Genomic DNA, 25576 nt, shown 5'->3' on the forward strand with positions numbered 1-25576 from the left:
TGAAAAAACAACGAGGCAGAGTAAGTTTGTCTTTGATGTGGCTCATAATCAAACACTGAGCAGTTTAGAAACTCAGATTAATCAGCAAAATATTACACCAAGAACTGAGAGCAGGAATGACGACAATGCATCACAACTAACACTGGCTGCCTTGTCTTATATGACAAGTAATTTAAAAAAACGTTTTTATCTACGAATAAACTTCCTAAACTTCAATACGACATTTTCAAGCAACAGATTTTGTAGCTGATTCAGAGTCTCATTCAGAGACCACGCACTTTGACAAAGTCTGCACAGATTCCCCCACACAAGCATGTGATACTGTCATTCTGAAAGAACCACTGCTGTTTCAACAACACCATACCCATTCATTACACAGAAATTATACCGCAGCGATACAATGGAAAAGGTCAAGTATTCCCTTTCAGACGATTCTCGCAATTAGTTCCCACTTGCCGTAGCAAACCAACATATGAGGCACTTACTTTGCTGAGCATGGCTCCTATGGTGCTCGGCCCATGGCAGTGCAACAGGCTCTCCTGATTGACGGGGTGATTACGAATCAGGTTTTTTACCATCAGCAGGAAAGCAGCAATGCTGTTCCTCTCTAGTCTGCCCTCTGAGAGGAAAAAAAAATAGGGCAAAACAACTTTTAAGATTTCCTGTGTAACCCACAGTTGTATTTGTGCATTACAAAGCACTTTATTGACATTATCATATCTCAGGATGAGTCATCAGTCAAATGTCTGGGTATTAGTCTCACTTGGTTTATCTTGTTTTATCTCAGAATTTATGCAGACTAAGGTGTAATGAGCCCAAGAACTTCAATGTCATGACTCGGTAGACCAGAATATGGTGACTTTTAACCTATCAGCAATGATTTCACCGTATTTACTATGTTTGTCTGTTGTATGTTGTCTAACACTTCCTGTCTGTCCTCGCACCATGCACCATGCACCGTGTGTAGACACTGACTCACTGCTGCTCACAACATGTCAGAACTGTGCTAAAAATCATACTTAGCATTTAGCGTTTGGCATAGGATTACAACTAAACAAAAGGAAATAGGAACAACAATATTTTCCAAAAGAAGAAGAAGAAAATGATACTTAAAGGTTAATTTACCAAAATTTAACAAAAACACATAGTGTTCTCTGACTTACATGCATCTAAATATGCAGATAGTTTTGTTTGATTTGCTCAGGTGATATCAAACCAAAGATTCATGCCAAAAGGTATATGAATGGTATTTCATGCACACAGTAGATTCAGTATTTCCAGAAACAATATCCCCTTCCCTGTAATTTATTAGGTGAGCCCACCGTTTCATGAAGTCACTGAATGCATCTAACATTCAGTGCAGTAAAAAAACATTAAAACTGCACTAAACAGGAACTGACCTGAAGACTTGTTCAGTGGCAGCAGCATGGCAGCAGGGCCTCTGGAGGAAGTGAGCTCTGGTCCAAGCAAGTCTGAGATCTCCTGACCACCGTTGTAAACCTGCTCGGCCTCACACACCTGCTCGAGCAGGGGCAGCAAAACCCCCATACCTCCCACCACGTTTACAACATCCTGCAGGGAAGAAAAAAGAAAAAAAAGATTTGCACATACGTTTTCGTTAAATTCCACATTAATGATGAAATTAAATTAATTAACTGTATAAATTATATATCTAAAATCATAATCATGAAAGTTCAAAATGTTTCATATCTAACCTTAATGTCCCAATTCACTACCCTGTGCCCTGTCAGCCTGCCGTCATATTGGTGATTGGGAGACAGGTCGAGACATATCTGGCTCTTAAAGGCCTGAAGAAAATATAAACACACATGTAAACAAGAATATTTTGCTGGTATTGTTTATAATTTACACAGTAACAGCAGGGTAATACAATGTGTTCCTGAGTTTCACTGGGTCACCTGTGGAGTGTAGTAGAGCAAAAGCTTGTTGTTGAGATCAGATAACTCTCCATCCGCTTTGAATAAGGACACGTGATTGGGGCCTGTGATGCAGAGCAAAGCAATGTAGGTCATAAAATATGCAAACATGGTGTACATGTAAAAAAATACACATACAACAAGAATTCTTCGGACACTGTGATTTACTTTACCACTGGTTTCCTGTACATTTGACTTACTGGCGAATTTAGCTACACATTGCTAACATAACAATATTAGCAATGTAGCAGAGCGTGGCCTACCTGCAGCATATAGAGCTCTTGTCTGGGTCTGCTGCAGAGCCTCATGGCAGATGAAGGCAGTGCCCAGGAGACCATCTAGAGATGTTGGTGTTCCCCACTCTGTGTCCTGCAGTCCCGCTGGTATGGTGTGCACAGGGGAGTCACCTACAGAACCCCAGTGACCTCCTGCAAAGGAGGCTGGGAAAGACTGGGAACGGATAAGGGAGGGGGCATGGGCAGGGAAGGCAAACTCGGGTGAACTCGGGTTGGAGGATGAGGTCATGGTCAGGTTGGGGGAGGTGGTGGTGGTAGTGGTCCGGTGGCCTGCCGAGCCGATGCAGCAGGAGGTAAAAGGCTTCGGGAACAGGTGCAGGTGGGGAAGAGACAGAGGAAGTTAGACCAATACAGGGGAACTACTTAGTAATAATATGAAGTGTCGATGGTCAGGTTACATTAGATACAAGTTACCTCGCCGAGAGATGGAAAGCGAAGCTGAGCAGTTTTACGCTGCTCTCCATCGATGTAGATGGTGACCAGGTTCTGACCAAATGGGCGACGGCCTGGGATGTGGACTATAGCCACTGAATGCTGTGATGAGGATAAGCACACAAGCATGTGTCAGCACTGAAAAAAGCCAATTTTATATTTTAAGTATAAAGGTAATTTTATGTTTTAAGTCTAAAGTTAATTTTTGTATTGAGAAAGTGGAGAAAAACAGTCACAGTTCACAGCTTTAATTTAACCATATTGACAGACCTCTCTAGCTACAGCACTTGTCACTTCAGGAGGCATACTCTTTTTTTATAATAATTCTGCTTCAAGGTCACAGGCCCAGGCAACACCGTTTAGAAAAATGATGTGCAATTTTGTTCTTGATTGAATCTATTTTTATTTGGGACAGGCTAAATGAGGACAAATGTTGGCCAAAATCCTGGCTGTACTATGTGTCCACACTCACCCAGCGTGAGTCAGCTAGTGGGTGCTCTGGCAGAGCGACAGCCATGTAGTCTTTCTTAGTGCAAACAGCCACTACCAGCACACCCTCCATAGTGAAGAAGGCTTCTAGCCCAGTTCCACTAGCTGTGAAGAAACTTTAAAGAAACAAAATAGGTTTCTGTCAAAAAAACATACGGCGCAGGTGCATACTGAAATGCTTGCAATACAACACAATGCTCATCTGCCCAGTGGTTTTCTACCTGTACAGCTGCTTCCTCCGTGGCCCTTTTCCCATATCATGCTGAGCCCCTGTGCCAGATTTGGCAGGTCTACGATTGTTGGAGAAATCAGAGTGACAGGAGGGGAACTCCATGTTGAGGCAGAGCCAAGCGTGAAAGGCAAACCCACTGCCTGGCCAGCGTTGGACTGTGGGCACCATAATACCTGCCATAGGGGGTGTAAGATCAAAGTACTGCAAGGCACTGTCCTGGCCTTCTCTGGCCGCCATGGCAGACAGCACTCGGATGATGCGAGTGCAGTAGGGGTGCACCTTCCCCAGCACTGCACCATTTTCCTGATCCACCCTGAGCAGTCTGAGCAGACTCTTCAGCTCCTCTGGTTTCAGACACAGGGAGCCCAGGTGCTGAAGGAGGCCCAGGAGAGCATCAGCACATTGCCTGTCCAGATTCTGGGGCTGGGAGAGAACCTGCAGCAGAGCCCCCACCATGCCCGCCTCAACGGCCACAGTGCGGCAGGACAGAGAGCCGCGACAGACGGTGGCCAGCCACTGTGCCACCAGCAGCTGAAGGTCCCTCTGACCCGACAGGTCAGGCAGCCACTGCAGGAGCAACAGCAAGGGCTGGTCGTTACTAATGCCAAGGTGATGAGCGTGGGCATGCTCGCCCTCCACTGCCTGGAGACAAAGAGGGACGAGAACAGAGAAGGCAAAGAATGAACATACAGTACAGACATACATGATCACATGACATGATATCTCGAAGTTAACTAGAACTGACACAATTAAAATAGGAAAAAGGTCATCAATAAGAGCAAATTGACTTTTACTATCTCTGCACTCAGTGGGGATAATGAGAAAATGTGCGCTTCACCATGTTCATCAGCTCCTGAAGCAGCCTTTTGGTGGGTTGACCTTGACTCTTCAGCACATCAAACAGTTGGGAGTAGCCAATCCTCTCCTTAAAAACCTCCTGAGGGGGAAGGAGACAGAAATAGGCTGGAGAAAGCTGTTCCACTAGGGGATAACTAGCTGGCACACTTCCATACATTGGAAGGGAACACAATAAGACTTCTTAAATGAACGGAAAACAGCTTTCCTCATCAGGGACTCATTTTTGCTGGCATTGATTGTATCATGGTATATATAAAAATGTTACGCTTTATAATGTGTGTCCAAAAGTATGAATAACATGTTTTGACCATAGAAGATCACCAATGGCCTTACCTTTGCAGAGGGCGAGTTACTCATTATAGCTGTGAGGACTCCTAAAGCATGAACTGTAATACTGTCTGATCCTTTCTCCCAAACCTGCATCAAAATAATGAGGCAGAGTTGATTGTGGCATTCCAGAGCTAATAAAATGTGTATCATTATGAGATGACACCAAAGGCCTGAAAAAGATGAACATTTACACTGTATAAGACCAGTTTTGGGCAAATCTTACACCAAACGAATGAAGGATTTTTCTTCTGATTATCTGTACAGTGCAAGAGGATGTGCAGGATGTGCAGTACATTTCTTTTTTTTCCACACCACAATTATTGAAGCAGACTGGGTCAAAGTAAGAGAACTGCTGTACCAGTCACCAAACAATCGCTTCTTTGTTAATTACTGATAGGTCCCAGCACAGCATGCAAAAAACCAAAGCCAACCACCAGAAAAAAATACTGAGGCAATCTCATCTCTGTTGCTTGAAATTAAGCAACATCAAACCCCAGGACATGAGCCAGGTCTTTCATACAAGTAGCACCAGTCACACGACAGAGCAGCCAAACTACAAAGAAAAGAAGGAAAAACATGCACTGAAATCGACCATTTCATGCACTATGAAAAGCACAGCATGCTCTCCTTGCCCAGTGTTGTCAACAGGGAATTCAGCCTCTAATTATGAATGTGATATAAATAAACACTCCCACACAGGCAACGATTAATCCTGATAATCTGAATCTTAACTTTTCAACGTGCACAAAGCTAACAGCAGCTTGTCCTTGAGTATATTTAAAGCTGGATTCAAGTGGAACAAACAGTGGCCCAAAATAACAGTAAATAACATGTAACATAGGCCATAAGTGGACTCGCGTTCCACACAGACAGATGCGACAGATAAAAAAGGGAACTCCAGACAACAATTATCATGTATAACCGTGCTACCTGCTTTATTTACAAATGAGTGTAAGCCAGACTTCCTGCCTAAAGCTTCCTGTTTAAATAGCTCAGAGCAGTTAACGAGTGGAGAGAAGGCTGAGTTTCCTGCTGACAGACCAATATCTACACCACGTGAGGGGAGGGGGGGGGGGGGGGGTTTAGGGGTGGAGGGGTGGAGTACCTGGTCCACTTCGACCTCTGTGAGTAAACGTGTAGTGAGGTCACACACAACCTCACGTTCCGGCCTACGCCTGTTGCTCTGAAAGAGCTACAGGACAGACACACACACACACACACACAGGCACACACAAACACACGCCCACACACACAACACAAAAAGCAAAAAGACAACAGACAATTAGACAAGAAGTCCTTCGAGAGTGGTCAAAGAGAGAGGTTTGATCCTGGTCTCTTTACAGCTGCAGCGGGACACGTGTTGTAGGCATGTGAGCAAAACATCAGCTGGACGAACAAAACTCTTTTGGGATATTTCACAAACAGAGAGAGGTTAGAGAGCAGATGTGATATTCAGGGGCAAATAATAAAGGAAGCAGACATGCCAAAAATAAAAAAGGTGACAGACTGATGGGCAGGCCAACTGACAGAAGGATGGATATAAAGAGCTGACAGAGCAGACAGACACATTTTAGATAGACAGGGGTCAGGGGTCTGACCTTGCTGTTCTGAATGAGCCTGAGGATGTGTTCAAAGCAGTTGTTGTTGAGGAAGACAGCCTGCAGGACCGGTCTGTCAGGGCACTGCAGGATCTCAGGAACAGCAGCTAAAATTGACAACGAGGAGGATGTTGATTCATCATATTTGTAAGACACTGGGGAAAATGATTATTTGGCCTCCATACTTTTTTGTATACTGAGATACAAAAAAAGGAACATCCTACACTCAGCTAGACTTGAGACATAGCGGAAATGCTCTTACTTAGCATTTGGCTCTGGAGTGAGATCAGACTGTCTTCCCAGCTCTGCCTGTCTTGCTGCTCACTGCTAAGTGGACGATTCCAGTTGAGGAGCTGGAAGTAGCTCTCCAGTATCGTCCTGATCTCTACCTGCCGCTCCGCAGGACTGCTGGAGTGCAGCAGGTGGATCATCGCCGTCAGGCACTGCAAGGTCAGCCGCGGGAGTTCAGTGTCCTTGGGTTCAAGGGAGGTCCGGCAGCACCACGCTCGCAAAACAGAGAACAGGTCCTCGACAGAGTGAGGGGTGATGGAGAGAAGGCCATTCTTCTGAAAAAAAAAAAAAAAAAACAGACAAAGTGACTCCCCTGTAATCAGTTTTAATTTGCACTTGTGTTTTCTCAGACTGCAGAATAATCACTGATGAAGAGGACAAATACGGGAGCAGACCTTTCCTCCACTGATGACAGCGCCCTGGAGATGAACCAGTCTGAGCGTGAGGAACTCTGGGATCTGCTTGCTTTCCTGTAGGCTTTCTGTGAACATGTGGTCAAGCAAGGCAAAGACACTGTGTTACACAAGACTAGCCAACACTTAACCACAACACAGAAAACAAAACCCCTTTTGCTAATGCACGCTGGGCCTGACTCCAGCCCCCTGCCACTATAAGCAGGATAAATGGGTACAGAAAATGACTAACGCTGAAATCCCACCACCGTCATCGAGGGTTACATCACATAGAAAAGCTTAAGCCTTACTAATTGGCTTGGTATTACACAATTAGCTCCTAACATTTCCAATTAAAGCATACTATCACCATATAATCCTCCTAAAATTTGGACACACTGAAACTTGCCCAGGCTGAGATTTCCCACATGGCTTATAGATTAGTGCTGATCAAATGGGCTTCTTGTAATAAGCCATGTTTGGACATGTTTAGACTCACTAGCAGGTGATTGAAACTTGATAATGAGAAACTTTATGAATAATTCAGTTTATAACCAAAACCAGACACACTGACTGAGTGGAATGACCAATTACTTTTCATAATAAGAAGTATGCGTGGTTTACTGTGAAATTCTGAAAAAACCAAAGGGCGCCATTTTTTTTTTTTCCAAGTCAAATATGACAGGTCTAAGCTGTGTTTGGGCAGCAGCAGGAACAGTCTGATTCTTGTGGTATGCGAGGTCTGACAAAGATCAGAGTGATAGAAGAGATGAGGGGGAGTGTCTCACCATGGAAGAGAGCAGGCAGCTCCTCTGGCAGGGCCAGCGGGGAGAACTTATACTTGTTCCTCTCCAGCAAGCTCACCTCCTCCCTGCAACACACAAAGCCCCAAGTCACCTCACTCCTACTCACATCACACCCAGTCAGTGTGCGACTGCCACTAATACCGCTGGCACTAATGAGGCTTGACTTCAAGGCTGGGAGGCAACAAGATGAGGTGTTACACATCACAAAAGGTTGGGCAAGATGTTAAATGCATATGCTAAATCTTCTGGTCTTTGTGTGACTAAATCCCACCTCCCACGCACGCATGCAGGCGATCTCCAGGCTAAAGCAACAAATACTCACCCTGCCAGTCGTCTCCTCCATGTCTGATAAGGGTCAAACAGACTCTCGCACAGCACGAGTCCATACTGCACAACCAACTGCAGAGACGACTGCTCCCCTTGTCCCTTGTTTAGCTGCCCGAAATACAAGTGTGGACACACATTGATATGTAACTCCCCCTCAGCACACATACACCTGTTTTTAACATGCTTTTAACATGCGATACAGTACAACACATTCCAGTTCACTGAATAGAAGGTCAGCCACACACCCACTTCTCTCTCTTGTCAGTGTGAACTAGTTCTGTTAGTTCTGCATGTGGATGTCAAATACTATAAACAGGATCAGCTCAGTGTAGGTTCTCTGTATATCGCACTTCTGCGTAGTCTGGCTAAAATGGCACTTTGTAATCTTGGCATACGTGATATACTGAGTTTGCTGTAGAGCCAAGCCACATCATAAATCACTGAACTCTGCGTCCTGTTTGAAATGCAGTTTATAGTGGCCTTACCTGGTCCAAGCAGAAATTCAAAAGCCTAATAGTTTCGAAAACGAAACCAGGCGTCTTTTCTGGGTCGATGTTCTCCATATTCCTAGAAGCAGAGAGAAATTCACGACAACTGAGTGTTAAGAAAGTCTGTCTGATGCTTACACAAGATGGCCATCTTAGGTAAAAAAAAAAATAATAAAAGGACAAATATAGTGAATCTACGGAATGTAAGGGACAACTTCCTGTCACTGTCTCATCTGGTTTACACAATCTGAACTGCAACTTCTGGAAAGTTGAAAAAAACGTATCTATTCGCCTGCTTCCCTTTATCTTCACTCTCCTGATGTTTAATCACTGAATCCCACAGCTTAGGTTTTAGTTTGCTGCTTATAATCCATAATAATATCAATACCTATAATTGATTTCAAGCAATATTAGGTAAGTTAGGATAGTTAGGACAGCGGTTCCACATGTTTACGACCTTGATGATGAAGCACATACTGGCACAGACTGGCCCCTCACCTGCAGACAATGATGAAGAACTTGATGAGGAGCAGTGGGTGTGGGGTGCTGCTGTTTTGCTCGGTGGCGCCAGAGAGGTGCAGCGAACTGTGCCATAGCTGGGTGCTGAGGAACACCAGGACCTCCCTGGGGAGCAAGGGCACCTCCGAACTGCACTCCTCATGCCTGGGAGATTAGGGGGGAGGAAGATGTGTGAAGAAATGTGGGAACAGACTGGAGGGAAGGCAGTAGCAAACAGGCAAAGGCCGTTGTGATAGGGGCTGCGTTTACACGTAACATAAACATGTCAAAAGGGTGTCTCTGCAGAAGGTCAGAGTTCATCCTGCTTCGGGGAATACAAACAATTGGAAGCTTTTGGCTATGTAGTATGTGTAAAATAAATAACTGTTACTACTCACCTCCGAGGCTCCAGCGACTGTACATCAATGAGCCTCTCAAAGGACGCCACGAATGCCTCCAGCCACTGCTGCAGATAGCCCACATCTTTCTGAAGGAGGGAGGAAAGAATACATGAGGCAATAAGGCTGACTTCACACCTACTGGTATGAGTACAATGCTAGTAAACAATACAGTAGGAATAAAATGTGCATCATTACAAAAGAAATTTCAATGGAATATGATCTCTGTTGTGCTCACTTGCTTTTCTACTATCTAAAAAGGTCAAGCTGTGACTGAAACATGGCACTGACTAAACCCTCTTATGACCTGTTTTTGTAACAGGATGTTGCATAGAGCTGTAACTTGGGGAGGAACACATGAGCCAATTCTTTCCTTTTTCAAAACTGGGGGGTTAAAAGAAAGAAAATCAACTTATTCCTTTCTTTTAAGTTGATTTCAGTCATAAGTCCCACAAAACTCTATATACAGCAGTAAGTATACACTAACAACTTTTACACCGTAAGCATGTTACTGTCTGAAACAAGGGCATTTCTGTATTACCGCATCCTTATAATGTCATTTAAGACTTCACTTGCATCAGGATGTTTATATACAACAGTCGTTATCACAGCTTCAATCAGCCGCTGCAGTGCAACATATCTTGCCACTCTTCACTCCTCACATCAGTCTCTTAATATCACATCAGACTAAATAACACGAATGACACAGAGGTCAGAAGAAAATAGATACATCTTTTTAAACACAGACTTTCATTTCAATTCTAAATGATCATTAACAGACCGAGATGATTCAGACAAGTCGTGCTGCCGGGATCTCAGTGTTACAAAATCAAAGAACAAAACTGAAAACAGAACATCTAGAAATGTTCCCTGATGTACTCTGTGATGGAACAACCCGAACATTTTTGATTCGCTGAGTGTGCACGTCAAAACTGTTGCTGATTTTTGATACAGCAGCTTCTCCAGAGCAGGCTGTGTGAGGGAAGACATGAGTTGTTTCAGACTGACTGACTCATTGTACACAAATAACATACCGTGAACAGCACATGGTATAACAAATTTATCAGGTACTTCCCCCAAGCCAACAAGCACACAGGTCAACAAATGAGCGAGTATAGTGTCCTTCAGCTGATGTGGGTTACTTTAAAGGCTGCACCGTGACAAAAAACATCAAGTACAGTGCTCTAATATGCATGCTGCAGCTATATGTTAGAGCTCATTGTGTGTCACAGTTCCTCTACTCAATGTAACATCAAAATGGAAAACAAATGCAGTTAAACTCTGAAAACAGCATGTGACTATGTCTTTTCTGATGCTGCATTAATTTTAAATGTACATTACCAACTGGCATTGCTTTATGAGCCAGTCCATCTCTCATTGTACGCAGCTGAGCAGGGTGCCAGGTTCTTGTGAACCCAGTCTCAGATGAGCCTTCAGTGTAGTCCACGGCGAGCAGCTCAGCAGCTGCACATCACTCCTAACACCAGCACCAGCTTTTGACTTGCTCACTTCTTGTCTCCCAGTGTCAAGCGAGCAACCAGGAAATGACATGTCACTTTAACTGAAGCTTATTTCCTTAATGCTCTGCCTCCTCGTCAAACGCCTTCCTCTTTTGGTTCTACTGTCGGTTGTGAGCAGATGTGACAGCAGCTCTATAAAAACAGCTACAATGAAAACGCCAGGACAGCGTTTAGGAGTTGTTTGGGAACACAAAGACTAAAATGTGATGATTTGGAGCTCTGAATGTCTTAATATAAGGAACACTGAATTTCTAGATGAGAGCTCAGCTCATATGCCTTTACCCCATCACTGTAAACCTTTAAGACAAAAGTCGGATTTGTAAATTATTGAAAAGAATTAAAATAAAATTACATTAATCACACACATACTGTATATAAAAATCTCTGCATGCGCTCAGGAGACTGTGACCTGTGAACAGGACTACTTAAGTGACATTGATATATAAACCTCTGTGGGCTGTGACAACACACCTAATTTGAGCACAACTAAATGTAGCAAGTACTATTTGCTTTCCAGTTTTTTGCGAAAAAAAAGTCACAGTTTATCTGTTCTGTGTGCAGCACAGATTCTTTGGCTTGTTGCTCAGACACACTGAAGCTGGAGGGAACTGCAACAGGTAGATGTTTAGAGTATTATCACAAAAAAAAAGAAAAAAAAGAGGTCACGGATAGGAAGTGAGACTGGTTTGCTAATGAGAAGTAAAACCAGCGGAAATGCATTAATTTTTTTTTTCTAGCAAAACTGTAACAGACACCTGATAGAAACCCTGCTTTGTCTCCTAAAAGTCATCCCTTACAAAATTACTATTGATCAGCACATCCTTTGCTTGCTGTTCAAATCAACCTGATTCCCACGATGTTGCCCAGAGCAGCTATCTCGTTCGATGTATGCTTGCAGGAAAAAGGCATATTAAAGACGCTATTAGAACAGATGTCACAAACCAGCCATGAGGTACCAGCCTCTATAAACAGTGCAGTGTCATTTATCTCCAAGCAGCTGTGTCGCTCTCTGCTGCTTGGCATTCTGCTTCGCTCCAGCTTCCTGCACAAGTGAAAGCAAAGAGCACTTTGATTTTCCTGGTGGGCCCTTCTGTTGGTAAACAGGGGAGATCGAGGCACACGAGGGAATTCAGTCACAGGGCTCACAGGGCGGTTACAGTGAGCTGTTGTTTTTGTTGTTGAATCTCTACAGTATATCGATGTGCATCAGTAATAGAGATGAATGCGCAGTAGGGTGACTGTCAGCGTGCTGACAAAAACCAGGAAATATGACTGTTTCTCTCCTCATAGCAAGCAGAGGAGGTGGTTTTACAGCTGCAACCAAGGGTTGAAATCAGGTTGTCACTGTGGTCCATCTCTACCACTACAGGCTTTAATTAGTCCCTCCCACAGTCTCTCAAGCTAATGATCACAGGATAATCACAGACTATTTCTCTGCAAGCCTGATATCTCACTGTATCCAGTCTGATCTTTAGAGGCTAGAACTGATGCTTCTTTGTTTTTCATTTCCATCTGGTATTGTGACATCTGAAGGGTCTGTAGTTTTACTTGTGTGTGTCTTGTGTTGACCACGGGGAGCTTTGTGCACACAGAGGCTTTCTCACTGCATCACTGTGGTCATGTCCTGCTTATTTCTGTCAATGGGCAGATTGAATGCAGGGCTGAAACTAAAGATTTTCATCTACTGATCCAATCAGTTTGTTTTGTACGACTTGAAAACTGCCAAAAATTTCATAACAGTCCAAGCTGATGTCTTCAAATAGGATCTTGGCTCTAACTGGTTAATTGCCTGATGCTTTTGCAAAAACACCTGCAACTACTGACCGCTGAATCATTTATCCAATTAAAACACCAAATTAAAGACATAAGTTATGACCAACATTAAATTGGTTGCAGTTTTGAACAAATGACCTATTCATTGATTAGGGAATAAATCCTCAAAGTAATCAGTTGAGAGAGTAACTATTAGCTTGATCCCTACAATAGGGATGTGATAAAATTTAACCATCAAAATTCATTACTGTTGAGGCACAGTCTCAACAGTGTTACTGTATTCTAACATGGGGAAAAGAACAAGCTCTTCCCAAAACAAAGCCTTTTTGGGTTTCTTCAGACACGATCTGACAAGTTATGTTACTCCCTCAGTGATTAGATCAGACTCTTCCGTGTATGTCCTTACCTGTCAGCCATAAGCATTTTATGATGGTCTGGAAAACATTCTCAGATATGAGATATAGAGAGCAATCAAATAGTTCCAGTAAAGCTGGTTTTAACTCCAGCAGATGAAAGACACTGGCACTGATGGCTTGATTTAACACGCTCTCAAAACATTGAAAGCCTGATTGCCACAAAGCATTTAGTGAATAAACACTGTATGTTTACATTGTCAATAGAGCTGCTTGTTGATTTATTTTAGGTAATAAATGCATGTCTGTGGTAATATTAATGCATCCATATCCTGTTATTGCAATTGTAGGGAAGCTGCAAGCCAGAAAATTATCAGTTTATCCGCCACTGCCTGCTCATTTGGTGATTTGTACTGAAAATGTCTCATTTTGGACAAGCTTCAGAACAAGATACATGCTTCTAAACAGACAATGGCTTTTCAGCATTTCACATCAGCTCTGAACTTCAGCTGATCTAAAAAGTCTTGCAAGGGGTGTGCGATTTCTTGCACAATCGGAGGAAGCAGAGTTCCTTTATCACCGACAAGCCCAAACAAGCTTGGCTTTCTTATTGCAAATACTGAAGGATGGCTGAGATATGTACTCAAAACTGCTGGACTCAATTGTTAGGACTCAACACGGCTTTATTATATACTGTAAACTGACATTATTTAATACATGTTTACTGAATATCTGAGCAAATGTGTACTGCTGATAGGATTTCTCTTGCATAGAGAGGCTGATCAATTCTTGATTCTTGAAAAAAAGTCTAAAACGAATGAAACGAAGTCTGTCATCAATAGACACACAGACACACACACACACACACACAGAGGACTGTATTTTTAGACTTGAATTCAGATCTGTTGCAGGGTGTAAAACAGCTGCCTGGGTGTGTTTGATGTGACTCAATCAGAGAGTTTCATGCAAAGCTTGTTTACAGACAAAAGTTCTTAAATTGTTAATTGTTCTCTTTTCCAATTTGACTAATTTGCAATAGTCAAAATTTTTCTTGATGTGTGATGAATTAGAAAATGTAAGGCCTGCGAGGTGAAGATGGGATGTGTCCAGTTTAAAAAAAAAAAAAAAAAGATTGTCAGTGCTAACTTGACAAACAGGTAGACAACAAAAACATTACATACAGTGGCACATTGGTGTCTATAGGAGAGGCAGGTGATTGTTCTCTGAAGTGGCTCTGCAGCCTTACTGCAGCCTATTGTGTTCCTCTGAGTCACATAAGGTGGTGACGTTTAATGCTGGGCTCAAATCACTTTCCACTGCCACCCTTCATTGCTGCTTGGCAATGGGGGCAGGTCATTTGCACACATGCAAAAATCTACCTCCAAGAAAGCTCGGAAATCTGTATGTCATTCTCTCATGAGGAATGTGTAAAAACAAACAAAAAAAAGAAAGAGAAAGAAACTATTTTAACTTTCTTTCTTTCTTTTAGCCTTGAGGACAGCTGAAGAGAAGTAACAGAGAGCCTAGAAGCAGCTTAATAAGGAAGTGGTCTCACACATAATAAAGATGCTAGACAGCTGTCAAGTGAAATTCAGGGCACACACTCACACACACCACAGACGCTTTCTAGCAGTGGATTATTTGTGTCAGCACCTACAACTTGTTTCATAACCAAGAACATTTTGCGAATTTAGAGTTGTATGGGCAGCAGCAGCCCAAAGGAGAAGTAACAGGGTGGATTAGAAACACACTTCCTCTGGGATCTGCCCAAAGTGACCACAATGACCACTTTGATAGTAAATGCTGCAACGAGAGGAGACACACACTTCTCGTTCACTTTTGTCAGTGCTGCCCATTTTTTAAAGCCTCTGGCTGTTTTCCCAGATTGGGATTAAGACCAGTCCTAAATTAAAACATAATTCAATGAGATATGGAGTGAAAAATGTCCAAGTCAATGTCTAGACTTTATCATTGTCAAGACAGCAGCCTTTTAACTGCTGTGAAGAGAGGAGTCTTCAAGCCCCACAGTGAACATGCAGTACATGCAAACTTGGAAAGAAGTCTCTTCTTGTTTTTCTCTGTCCTCAGGCATGGAAGCAGATTGCAAACACATTAAATAGTAATACTTAATTTATTCACAGCCAAACAGTTTTTCTCCTTCAAGATGTATGACACGAAAGCATGTGCAACAACCTCTTACCATGAATTTGTTTTCGTCTTTATTAACGAGATATTGCAGTTTAATGAACAACCAGAAGACTGAGCCACAATTACACCCACAGGGAGCAACATTTTAGACCCAAGAACCACAAAAAAAAAAAAATTGACACCAAATTTAGTATAGTGGCAAACTGCTGTAGGTTAGATTTTCTCACCAGAGAGAAATGCAATATTGTTTCTTATTCAATATGTGAGCCATGGAGTAAATGTGCTGCTGGGAGCAAAACAAAAATGCTCAAAGTGATAAGTGAGAATATGGTCTTTCCCTGAACAATAACACAGGCTAAATGACTAAATATTAGTCCCATTATGCTGTAAAAATGTGACATGCTCTAACTGAGGAAGTGAGACGGGGAAGAACAGGAACAGGAAGTAGCCCGAGTTACACCTGCGTCGCAGGTATAGGATCAATCATGCTTCATTAAGTGGGTTAATCTGCTTCAGATACCCTTACTGCATACTGCTTTCAACAGGTTAAATGACTCTGTGACACAGTCATATGATATGACATGATATCCTTCCTTAGTCTGCCCGGGCAGCCTCCACCATTAGGTAAACAAACAGCGGCTGTACAAACAGGCTAAAAAACAGACGACTTCCTCATATAACCCTTTACAATAAACGACAGTCTGGACACACACACAACACGGCTGCAGTGCAGATCACACAGACTATGATCAAGTGTTGATCGGCTCGAGTTATAAACTTCAGGCACAGGAGCTGCTGCAACAACAGGTGTCACCGTCAGGTCTTCCGCTCTTGCACACTCACCTTCGTGTAATATAACATCCACAGCTCATACAGCCTTTCCTTCGATGCCATTCCGCCGCCCTTGTGGTTGCTCATTATGTCCCTTTCTATTCAAGAATCGTGAAAGTGTTAAAGCATGGTCACAGCCCGGGTTGTCTGAAGTTGTTTCCTAAAGACAGGAGGACGCGCGGCACGCTCCTGAGAACCATTGCTGCAATTTCAGGCACAGTAATCCGCACAAAAAAAAGTGCTTTTCTGTCTCGCCGAGACGCAAAGTTGTCAGAGTGGCGTGAAAAGGCAACACATGACGGTACGAAGGTGACCACGGTGCGATCACTGACGAAAATATGAAACCAGGAACAAAAATGCGTGGAAATGCATGTCTGGAGAAACACCCATGTCCGCATTTAGAGCGAGCTTGTTGCTGTATGATTCCTATTGGAGAGAGTTCCCACGGAAGAGAAAGATGCCATCCGCTCAAGACCGAAAAAATGACTGCGCTGCCCTTGTGCGTTCAGTCAGTGGATGTGGACGGTCCTGTATGATGTGTGATGGGCAGGAGCAAATTATCTTCAACTGGTGTCCGACTCTGTTAACAAGGCAAGAAATACAGAGAAGAGTTGGCTGAGGATCATGCTCACAGGTAGGCTGATATTCTTAAAGACACACACACACACACACACACACACACACACACACACACACACACACACACACACACACACACACACACACACTATATGCAAATGATCACTTTTTTAAAATATGTACTTACATTGTGCAGTTTCTGCAGAGTAAGGATGAAGCACAAAGCACAAAGAAATAAATACGCAACTGAACTTCAGACTCTAACATCTACTTTTAATGGTTCTTGGTGCCTTATTAGGCAGTTATAAATAATTATTGCACATCATTTCATTATATCCTTGATCAAGACAGTTAATCAATAAACCTGTGAATACCACAAGACTCTCAACTGTAAATCTACAAGTTTATCTCAAAACAAGACACATATACATTTAAATTCTCTAAAAAAAAAACATTATTCTTGAAAAAGACATGTTTTGCAGAGGGCTGGTTTATGAGTGTAGTTATTGATGCTGTGGGATTATTTTCTCTGACTGAAAAGCAACAAATTAAATGAGTTTATCATATGTTTTTGCATGTAAAATATCAGGTGCCATTTGCTCAACATTGCACTGAGGTGAAAATGAGCACATCACCTCTGAATATGGAATTTGTCTGTTGCACTCCGTGGATAGCTCACAGTACAGACAAACTTTTCCTATCTGCTCTGGTAGACTGTGTTGTAATCCATGGCAGGAATTAGTGTCTCTTCCACTCACATGTATTATTATATGTATTTATTGATTTGCCCATCTTTATCTTTAACACACCCATGTTTGTGTTGTCACACACTAATGTTGGTCATTAGCAGGATGGACACAGTGAAGCTTGAGGCAGCTGTATTACCATGGCGATGGCCTACATTCCTAACCAGGACCTGACAGTGTGACCACCAACAGGCAGGACAGTGTGCCAGTCTGTCCCATGTGTGACTCTTATTTATGTTATTGTATAGGCCTGTTAATAGTCTATAAGTAGGTTTTAGCCACTGAAAATGAAATCAATTGGGGCATTGCTCCATGTCCCAATTCACACAGGCCCCAATATAAACTTCTCTGTTTAAAATTTGGAAAACCTCATTAGCCTAAAAAGGTGTTTTATTTTTAATCATTAATGTTTCATTTTCTTTCAGTCTAATTAATGAATTTGAAGAAATCAGTCAAACAAAACACAACAATGTCACATGATCAGGCTAAAGGCCACTAATCGATGTGCTCGACGGTCGACGGTCCTAAGTCAGGACCACTAATGGATTTCAGAGAGAATCGAGTGGCGTGTAGAGACAAAACATGGAGCGGGATTTTGGGTCACTTCAGGAGCAGGCCCTAAAGAGAAAAGAGAGGTTAAAAGCTCTGAGAGATAAACAGCTTCATGTAAGTTGCGTTTCTGGTGATGTCCAGTTTATGATAAGTGCAACATAGTCGGTATAAAACGCATTACTCTGTTAGTGAGGTAACGTTAGCCGACTTAGCTTGTAGCTAAAGTTAGCATGTAAATGCAGCAAATCAGTGTTAGCCTTGGTTAATTGATTTGTTGATGTGCGAAGAGGAGATATTTAACTCATATCTTGCTAAGTTCAATATTTATTCGTTATAGTGTTTTTATATTTGTAGTTTCTCTGTTTTTGTTTCTGTGGGGCTAATTTGCGAAGCTAACTTGGGCTTCTTTCTCAGAGACAGCAACAAAAATAATTTAACCGCTATTCATGTACCACAGTTAATGTCTCTGTTTATAGTTAATAAGAAAGAATTAGGATTCGAGGCTAGCCTTCTGATTTGTTCGTGTACAGGTTTCAAATAATTTTAAAAACAAGCAGCAGCACACCAGACTTGACTCATTTAATCAACTGATCTCAGTCTTCAGACAGTTGATTGATCAAACTATGTGCTGTTCATTGGCTGGAACAAAAACCTGCAGCCACACGGCCCTTTGTGGAACAGTTTGGACACACCTGCTCTAGGTCTCTCTGCAGGCTGTTTCATCAGGCCAGAACTCGAGCTGTCGTTGTATTTCTTTGTATTTAAGACATTAAGTTGCTATTCAGTGTTTAACAGATAGGGCCCAATAACACAATGAATATCAGACGTACAGGATAGAAGGTGGTTGCGGTAATGAGAGCTCTGACCCTCTGTTTCTGCACAGTGCTAGGAGCCATTTAACTTTTCAAAACATTTATCTCTTGTTCAGTGTTTAATGACAACCTCAAAGTTTCTCTGATACAAACAAGATGTGTAGGGTCATCACTTGGTTGTAAAGTTCTGGGAATATAATGGAGAGCAGGAAGATGTTTTTCAGATAGGAAAATAATATGGGAAAGTCCACGGTTATCAGGGCATTTCAACTAATCAGGAAAGTTCTGAAGAATATATCATCTTTTTTTTTTTTGGCAACTTCTTTCACAAACTTATTTAATTAAATAGGGCTGCTTAAGCTATTTCCCACACAAGCCCAACGTTTTCACTCAGTGAAGCAGTCAAAGGTGACTGCAGTTGTGGAAAAGTGATAAGTTTAACATCAGTACCACAGTGTGAGTGAACCAGGTTTGATTTTATCTATTTGTGTTTGAAAGAGAGGAAATGATGATCATCATTGTGATCAACATTGTTTACAGCTATGTATTTTGTTATAACATATTTTTAGTGTCTGTTTATAAAAAAACAAACAAACAAAAAAAGTAACAACCAGTCACAGCAACCCTACAAAATAAAGTAGTGCCATCTTGTTGCCACTACCACATACTGGACAGTGAAATTTAAAGTATGTAGAACGTGTTGTGGAGTTTTATCTTATCAGTTATGATCAAGATGATACTGTATGCTGAGCTAATTTTGCCCATTATAATTGTACAATATCAAATTTACATATCAGCACACGCCCTGGGTCTTGACACACATACTCAGAGAGCAGGTTGATGCACCAGAGTTTCCATGGCTCATCAGAAAGTTTGCACAGGCCATCTGTGTTGAACTATTTAAACATTACACGGCTGTTCTGCTCCACTATGACAATGTTTCAGTTCTGAGTATGAATTATTCGTGCAACAGGAAGCCTCGTTCTGTGTGCAAGCAGCTGTTTTGGCAGTTAAACCAGAACGCATTTCACCAAGCTGTTGTTCAACAGAAGCATACTGGTTTGGCTAGCAGTGTCTGATAAACGATTGTTGGCATTCCTTAAGCCTGGGGTTGTTTACCTTTTGTGCTACACTTCAAGAATGAGTCAGTCCCCTGAATTGTTCTAGCAGGTGGACAGGAAGCCTCTTCAGGAAAATGTGAGGTGGGAGGGGTCTGATATCCTTTGTTACAACTTTTCACTGAAGGTCAATATAAATTTTTCTGTTTTCCCTGTTGTTTATATGAGTATAGCTAAGTGTGGGCCACAGTATTAAATTCTGTGGGTTTTTGGTTGTTACTGATAGTCCTGGAACAACTGTTGACCAGAGTTTCCTGGTTTATTTAACTTAATTCTTAAAGTTAACAAAGTACTCCTAAATAACAAAATGTCATACGTAATTAATCTAAAAATAAATTTGTTATTTGACTCCCAAATGACGGACCGACACATACATACATACACACACACAAAAAAAAAAAAAACAGGTTTTACGATTTTGTTTTCCTATGCAAATGTTAACATTGCGTATATACTACATGTTAGTATAGAGGCCAGATCTAAAATGGGCTGATGCTACTGTCACTTTAAAAAAAAAAAAAAAAAAAACTTGTTTTGGGGTCATGTAGTAGGTTCTGTGTTATCTCACCACTAACACACTTCATGTCACTCTATGTGTAAACTATCTAATAAAAATAAGAATAAAAATGCCATAAATGCAATCTGAATCTAAGTTATTCTTTGTGGCAGAACACAGTATTAGATAGCTTTTGGTGGTTTTTTGGTGGCAAGTTACTTTAATGATTGTATGATTATCTTCTCGCAGGGCCGAGATCAGGAAGATGGGGAGCCAGAGAAGAAAAAAGCTTCAGTAGAGGAGACTACGGAGCAGAAGCACAGGTTGGTTCATCACACTTCTTGTGCTTTTATTTTTCATAAAAGCGGGTGACAGCTTCTTCAAACATTGCACAGTGTTCCTTGACCCTTGAAGCTTTTTAAGGCCCACAAACGGAACTGAAACTGATACACAAGTTCATCATCACAACATTTATCTGGTCTTTTATCTGAACACTATAGTCTTGTACCAAAGCACGTGTCAGTGCAGACCATGAGATGCAGTGTTTACACTGGGTTGGACCACAGCCTTGTGCTATTAGCTGCTCAAATATCTTGCAGCTCACTCAACTTTGTGTATTAGTCGGCAGGAAGAGCAGCCATCTTTCCTGTCCTGCAGGACCTTTTTTCCATTGTTTATATTTAATGACTGTGCACTGATGGCACTGAGGGAGTGCCGCTGTATTTCCTGCAGTTCAACAGGACAGTTCTCTTTCATGGGAATGGAAATAGCTGCAGACTTTTAAGGGCCTTATTTAGACATTTAGCTGTGAAGTGAGAAAAGATCAGTGCCGAATGTAGTGAGTTGGTTTTTTTTTTGTGGTTTGCCAAGTCAAGAAGCACATCTGCAGAGTGTAGTGTATCTTGTGATTGGTATTAACATTTCATGGGAGATCAAATTCCCAAACCACAGCAAGAAAGACCAAACAATCATCATGTTTGAAATTAAGTTATTCCTATTTGTATTAATGAAAGATCCACAAGTTTAAGATGTTGAAATAAATCGATATTGCGCAGAAAGGTTTTAAGCTCCTCGTGTGCATTCCTGTAAGGCTATTCCACAAAAACCACCAACTGCACCATGCAGATTTTCCTGTTGCATCTTGCTAGGTATGTTAGGGCAGCTGTTTTCTTGTTGGAAATATTTATGGATAAGTGGATTTCATATTCTTGGAAATAGCAAATAGGACAAAGGGGAGTTCAGAAACCTCTGAAATGTTACATGTTAGTACTTACAGTTTCTGTGGTTCATGTGTAAGCGAAAAGGCTTTAGCTATTTTTGTGGTGGTGAATGGGGCAGGTAGCTTGATATCAGTGTAAACATTCAAACCCTCTGCTTCACCTCCTCCTCAGTCACAGTTCACTCTAAACATCTTGAGAGGGCCACACTTGGATCTGTTCTCTGAATTTATCACTGGCTCTCTTTGATGCCACAGTGTGCTTGAAGTGGAAATGTGTAAACACACTCCAAAGGTTTGGACACATTAGACTAAGAAACAGTTAAGAAAAGAAGGAGCGATGTCAAACTTTTGACAGAAGACAGAAATTTTTAAATACAGTCTGTTTCTCCTGTTTTTTGTCCTTGTGGCGGTACTTAAGATGAGGATGTTATTCATCATCTGTGCGCTCGTCTGTGCCTCAAGCTATAACAGAATGTCTTGACATTTACTGACCAGGATGGCATAAAATTCGGTTTTGATATTAATGGTCTCCAGAGGATGATTTTTAATGATGTTGGTGACTTCTATGACCTTTTGCCTCACACAATTTGTTTTCTTTTTGGCAAGAACTACCTGTCCGGGTCTTTAAACATTTGTAGCAATATCCACTTGTTGTGATATTGATGGTTCTTAAATTATGTATCTTAATGTTTATGGTATACCCTTAACTTTTGCTCTTGTGCCACAATTACAAGAAATGTCAAACTCAAATGAACATCTTGTCATAGAATTTGCACAACTTGCTCCCCAAAGGACCTTTGTCCATTTTGCTTATTTGATCTTTTCTCTTGCACCACCTTTAAGTCTTTGTACAAAGGATAAAACACGGCAAGATTGCAGTTAAATTTGTGGCGCTCAAGCGATAAAACTTCACAAGCACCAACCTTACACCAAAATGTCCACACATTATACTGCGTAATGAAATCAAAGATTTTACTAAACACCCTCTACACATCATTATCGTAGAGAGGTGAGAGGGAAAAGGGGCCTAACTTCAAGCATAAATTTGAAAAAAAGTTGAAATCTTTGACATACATTCATAGAAAGTAGATGGCTTGACATTTTCAGGGGCAATATAAGTGGCATGAGAATTCAGTTTAAGCATAAGATAGACAAAAACAACTCTACTGAAACAGTCTCTTTGGGAGATATTCAGGAGGCACAGAGAGAGAGAGAGAGTGGTGTGTGAACTTAGAGTGGACCCCAGTCAGCCACAGGCAGAACATGACCAGCATTCTTGCCCATAGCCATACAAGGCATCAGTCTGTCCGTTTGCAGCAGGAGTGTGATGAATGTATCAAGAGTGTACCCTCTCGAGGTTGGTCGCAAATCCACGTTAAGCTCAGAACAGCTGATAACTCTCTTGGTGCGTGTTTGGTCAGACAATAGTTTACCTCTGCCTCTGTAGTTTCTCTGTAATCGGCAGAGATGTCAGTTAAGGCTTGCCAAGAATTCCTCTGTGTAGAGACGTGATGAAAGACTGCGTAATTCAACATCAAGGAAAGCATTCCTCAGCTGCTAGCTGCTCTCCTCGAGTCTGTGCCCAGGAGCAGGTGGAACATGTTAATCAGACGTGTTCATAGGAATAAAGAGGGACATTATACCCAACCTCGTCCAGACATTAGATGTGCAGCTGTGCAGGGTTTGCAGATGGTCTTTTATGCTGCTTAATTCCTGGTGGAATATATTTGTCTACACTGCCACCTCCTGGACTGTCACAGGAGTGTGGGGAATGGAACAAGAGAAGTGATAATGTGTCGTTGGCTTCTCGTTGCTATAAAAGTGGACTCACTTTACTCTGTTTTTCTGTCCTCAGAGAGCTGAAGCTGAGGAATTACACCCCAGAGGACGAAGAGCTGAAGGACAGGCAGGTGCCCAAAGCCAAACCAGCATCAGGTGAGAACTCTTTACTCACAAGCAAACTTTGGAAAAACATTGACTCAGTCTGCTGTTTAGCATCGTTAATATCATACTTTATTCACATGGCCTCTAGGAAGGTCATAGCACATGGTCAGCACCCCTTGAGTACTGCTCACAGACTCCTGCTGCTAATATCACATGTGGTTTATGACTGATCACGACCTTTCTTTGTTTCCAGTGGAGGATAAAGTTAAAGACCAATTAGAGGCAGCTAATCCAGAGCCCATCATTGAAGAAGTGGTGAGTAATTCTTTCAGCATAAATGTGATTTCATTTGTTGTTGCATCCGTGGCCACTGTATTCAGCTGTCTTCTTTCCTTAGGATTTGGCCAACCTCGCCCCGAGAAAACCAGACTGGTAAGGCCTTCTTGAAAATTATTTTCCAACCTGTATAGAGCATAAAATCCTCAAACATTTAAAGATCATTTGTTGCTGCGTTTGTCATTTCATTGCCATTCAAGGGATCTGAAGCGTGACGTGGCGAAGAAACTAGAGAAGTTGGAGAGGAGAACACAGAGAGCCATCGCTGAACTCATCCGTTAGTATTTCTCATATCATGTTTTTCCTTTTTATCACTGAATTTTCCACGACACCTCGGAGACAACCGTGCCTGAGCTAGGCACGAACTACGAGGTTAATTGCTCTGTGGTTTCCAGACGCCACAGAGGCTCGAAGCCGTCTGATGACATCAACCGCGTGATTCCTACACTGACGTATGATCCTCATTCGAAAAATAGGCACAAGCTTTCAGGAGATCACAAAACAGGTTCAACTGTAATAAGATGTTTTCCCTGTGTGTGACATTGTTTACTCACTGCCTTTATTTACACGCAGTAAGAGTTGAGGTAGCCATGTTTTTTGTTAAGGTATACTCACAGTAACCCAGTTTGCATTCTTGAGTCAAACAGCCACTGTTTTCACGTTCAGTCTCCTATGAAAACTCACAGCGCTGCAGCTACATTTTGATATTTCCTCTGCATTAGCAATAACTTTGCAGCTACTGTACAGGACTGTCCTGCTGTCTACGGGGATATTTGGTTACAAGGTGTCAGTGGTGCACGTCGCCAACTCATGAATGAATCAGTTAAACTGACTGTGAGTGTTTTGTGTGTGTCCAGGGGACCGTCTGCGAGGAAGTGAGGAGGAGTTGGCTGGAGCGGTGGGAGCAGTTGGAGTGGAGGAGGGAGACTCGGACTGAATCCAAGATGTGACAGTTAAAGGAAAAAAAAAAAACCAGAAGACTATGATGAATGAGTGGAACAGCACAGCGATGCCCTGGCTTCACTTGGACTGTACCATCACACCTGTGTTGTGCTTAGAGGGGTGGCTGCTTTCATCACCACAGGGTAAAGTTTCGCATCAGGTCTTCACATGTAAGTCCTGCCTTGTATTATTACATATGAATATGTAGTACTACATTCTGTATATGTGGTTAATTGAGGTGCATTTTTAATGTAATCTTCAATATTTTTGTAAAAAAAAAAAAAACAAAGTAAAATAGTGTCAATTTTTGGCCTAATACATCCAGACGTGTTCAAGGAATATTTACCACAGTGTGACAAACAGCTGGCAAACAAATATCTTCTGTTGAATTTGAACCAAAAACATCACAGGTATGTGGCATGACTAATTATTTCTTAACCGTTTAGTCATCAAGCATCCTATAAAAGAAAAGACACGTTTTTAAATACATCGTGTTTATTCGGAAAATCATCTTGAGAATTTACTCTCTAACCATCATGAAGTGACCTCTATGGTAGTTACTGCAACATTAATGTCTTGCTACACTTGAATCAAGCTAGTTATGATTCAGTGGGTGATAAATAGAGGAACAATGACAAACAGATAACAAGAAGCTGTTTCTGGTATGAATGACATTCACTGGTGACATCTACTGCAAGCACCTAAACGCCTCTTCTGAACTGAAACACTGCTTTCACAATAAAGTGCATCTTCTGTCCACGTAGGCCCAAACTGTCTCCTCATGAAGGAGGATATTGCACAGTTCATTATATTACCACTCTACTGGAAGGCCACCTGCTCCATTCAACGGCTTTCCTCTTTTCTCAAAAGGCAGATTATCAAGGTTCTAAGGAGA

The 25576-nt window shown here is 41.9% G+C and overlaps 2 protein-coding genes across 7 annotated transcripts in view; one reads left to right on the forward strand and one right to left on the reverse strand.

The window, feature by feature from the left end:
- nbeal2 (neurobeachin-like 2) overlaps positions 1–16604 on the reverse strand; it is a 32380-nt gene extending 15776 nt beyond the window's left edge. For 2 of the 6 annotated variants that reach the window (XM_041043571.1, XM_041043568.1), the window contains exons 1-20: positions 16010–16604; positions 9373–9461; positions 8975–9139; positions 8474–8555; positions 7984–8096; positions 7644–7726; positions 6859–6944; positions 6435–6738; positions 6173–6279; positions 5680–5766; positions 4578–4661; positions 4225–4323; positions 3376–4028; positions 3138–3270; positions 2648–2767; positions 2201–2534; positions 1920–2002; positions 1716–1808; positions 1401–1572; positions 486–619 (exon numbers count right to left, since the gene is read on the reverse strand). In XM_041043571.1, the coding sequence (XP_040899505.1) occupies positions 486–619; positions 1401–1572; positions 1716–1808; positions 1920–2002; positions 2201–2534; positions 2648–2767; positions 3138–3270; positions 3376–4028; positions 4225–4323; positions 4578–4661; positions 5680–5766; positions 6173–6279; positions 6435–6738; positions 6859–6944; positions 7644–7726; positions 7984–8096; positions 8474–8555; positions 8975–9139; positions 9373–9461; positions 16010–16084 (3096 nt within the window). In that variant the 5' untranslated portion in view covers positions 16085–16604. Of the gene's footprint in view, positions 1–485; positions 620–1400; positions 1573–1715; positions 1809–1919; positions 2003–2200; positions 2535–2647; positions 2768–3137; positions 3271–3375; positions 4029–4224; positions 4324–4577; positions 4662–5679; positions 5767–6172; positions 6280–6434; positions 6739–6858; positions 6945–7643; positions 7727–7983; positions 8097–8473; positions 8556–8974; positions 9140–9372; positions 9462–10713; positions 10853–16009 lie in introns of those variants that run through there. The other 4 variants (XM_041043574.1, XM_041043573.1, XM_041043572.1 and 1 more) reach the window with 3 other exon arrangements.
- Positions 16605–17866: 1262 nt separating this feature from the next.
- On the forward strand, positions 17867–24987 carry ccdc12 (coiled-coil domain containing 12). Its single transcript, XM_041043650.1, has 7 exons — positions 17867–17988; positions 20550–20623; positions 23375–23454; positions 23657–23718; positions 23801–23835; positions 23940–24016; positions 24597–24987. Exons 1-7 carry the CDS (start codon positions 17905–17907, stop codon positions 24674–24676), a joined length of 492 nt encoding a protein of 163 aa, XP_040899584.1. The 5' UTR covers positions 17867–17904; the 3' UTR covers positions 24677–24987.
- The last annotated feature ends 589 nt before the right edge of the window (positions 24988–25576 follow it).

The sequence above is a fragment of the Toxotes jaculatrix genome, chromosome 8 (assembly GCF_017976425.1).
Source record: "Toxotes jaculatrix isolate fToxJac2 chromosome 8, fToxJac2.pri, whole genome shotgun sequence".
In the NCBI taxonomy this organism is placed as follows: domain Eukaryota; kingdom Metazoa; phylum Chordata; class Actinopteri; family Toxotidae; genus Toxotes; species Toxotes jaculatrix.

Bases quoted from the DNA above. Each gene is read 5' to 3' on its own strand.
- ccdc12 (XM_041043650.1), top strand. From the start codon at position 17,905: ATGGAGCGGGATTTTGGGTCACTTCAGGAGCAGGCCCTAAAGAGAAAA. The intron at 23,836-23,939 runs GTAAGGCCTTCT...TTGCCATTCAAG, and splicing joins GCCCCGAGAAAACCAGACTG to GGATCTGAAGCGTGACGTGG. The intron at 24,017-24,596 runs GTTAGTATTTCT...GTGTGTGTCCAG, and splicing joins AGCCATCGCTGAACTCATCC to GGGACCGTCTGCGAGGAAGT.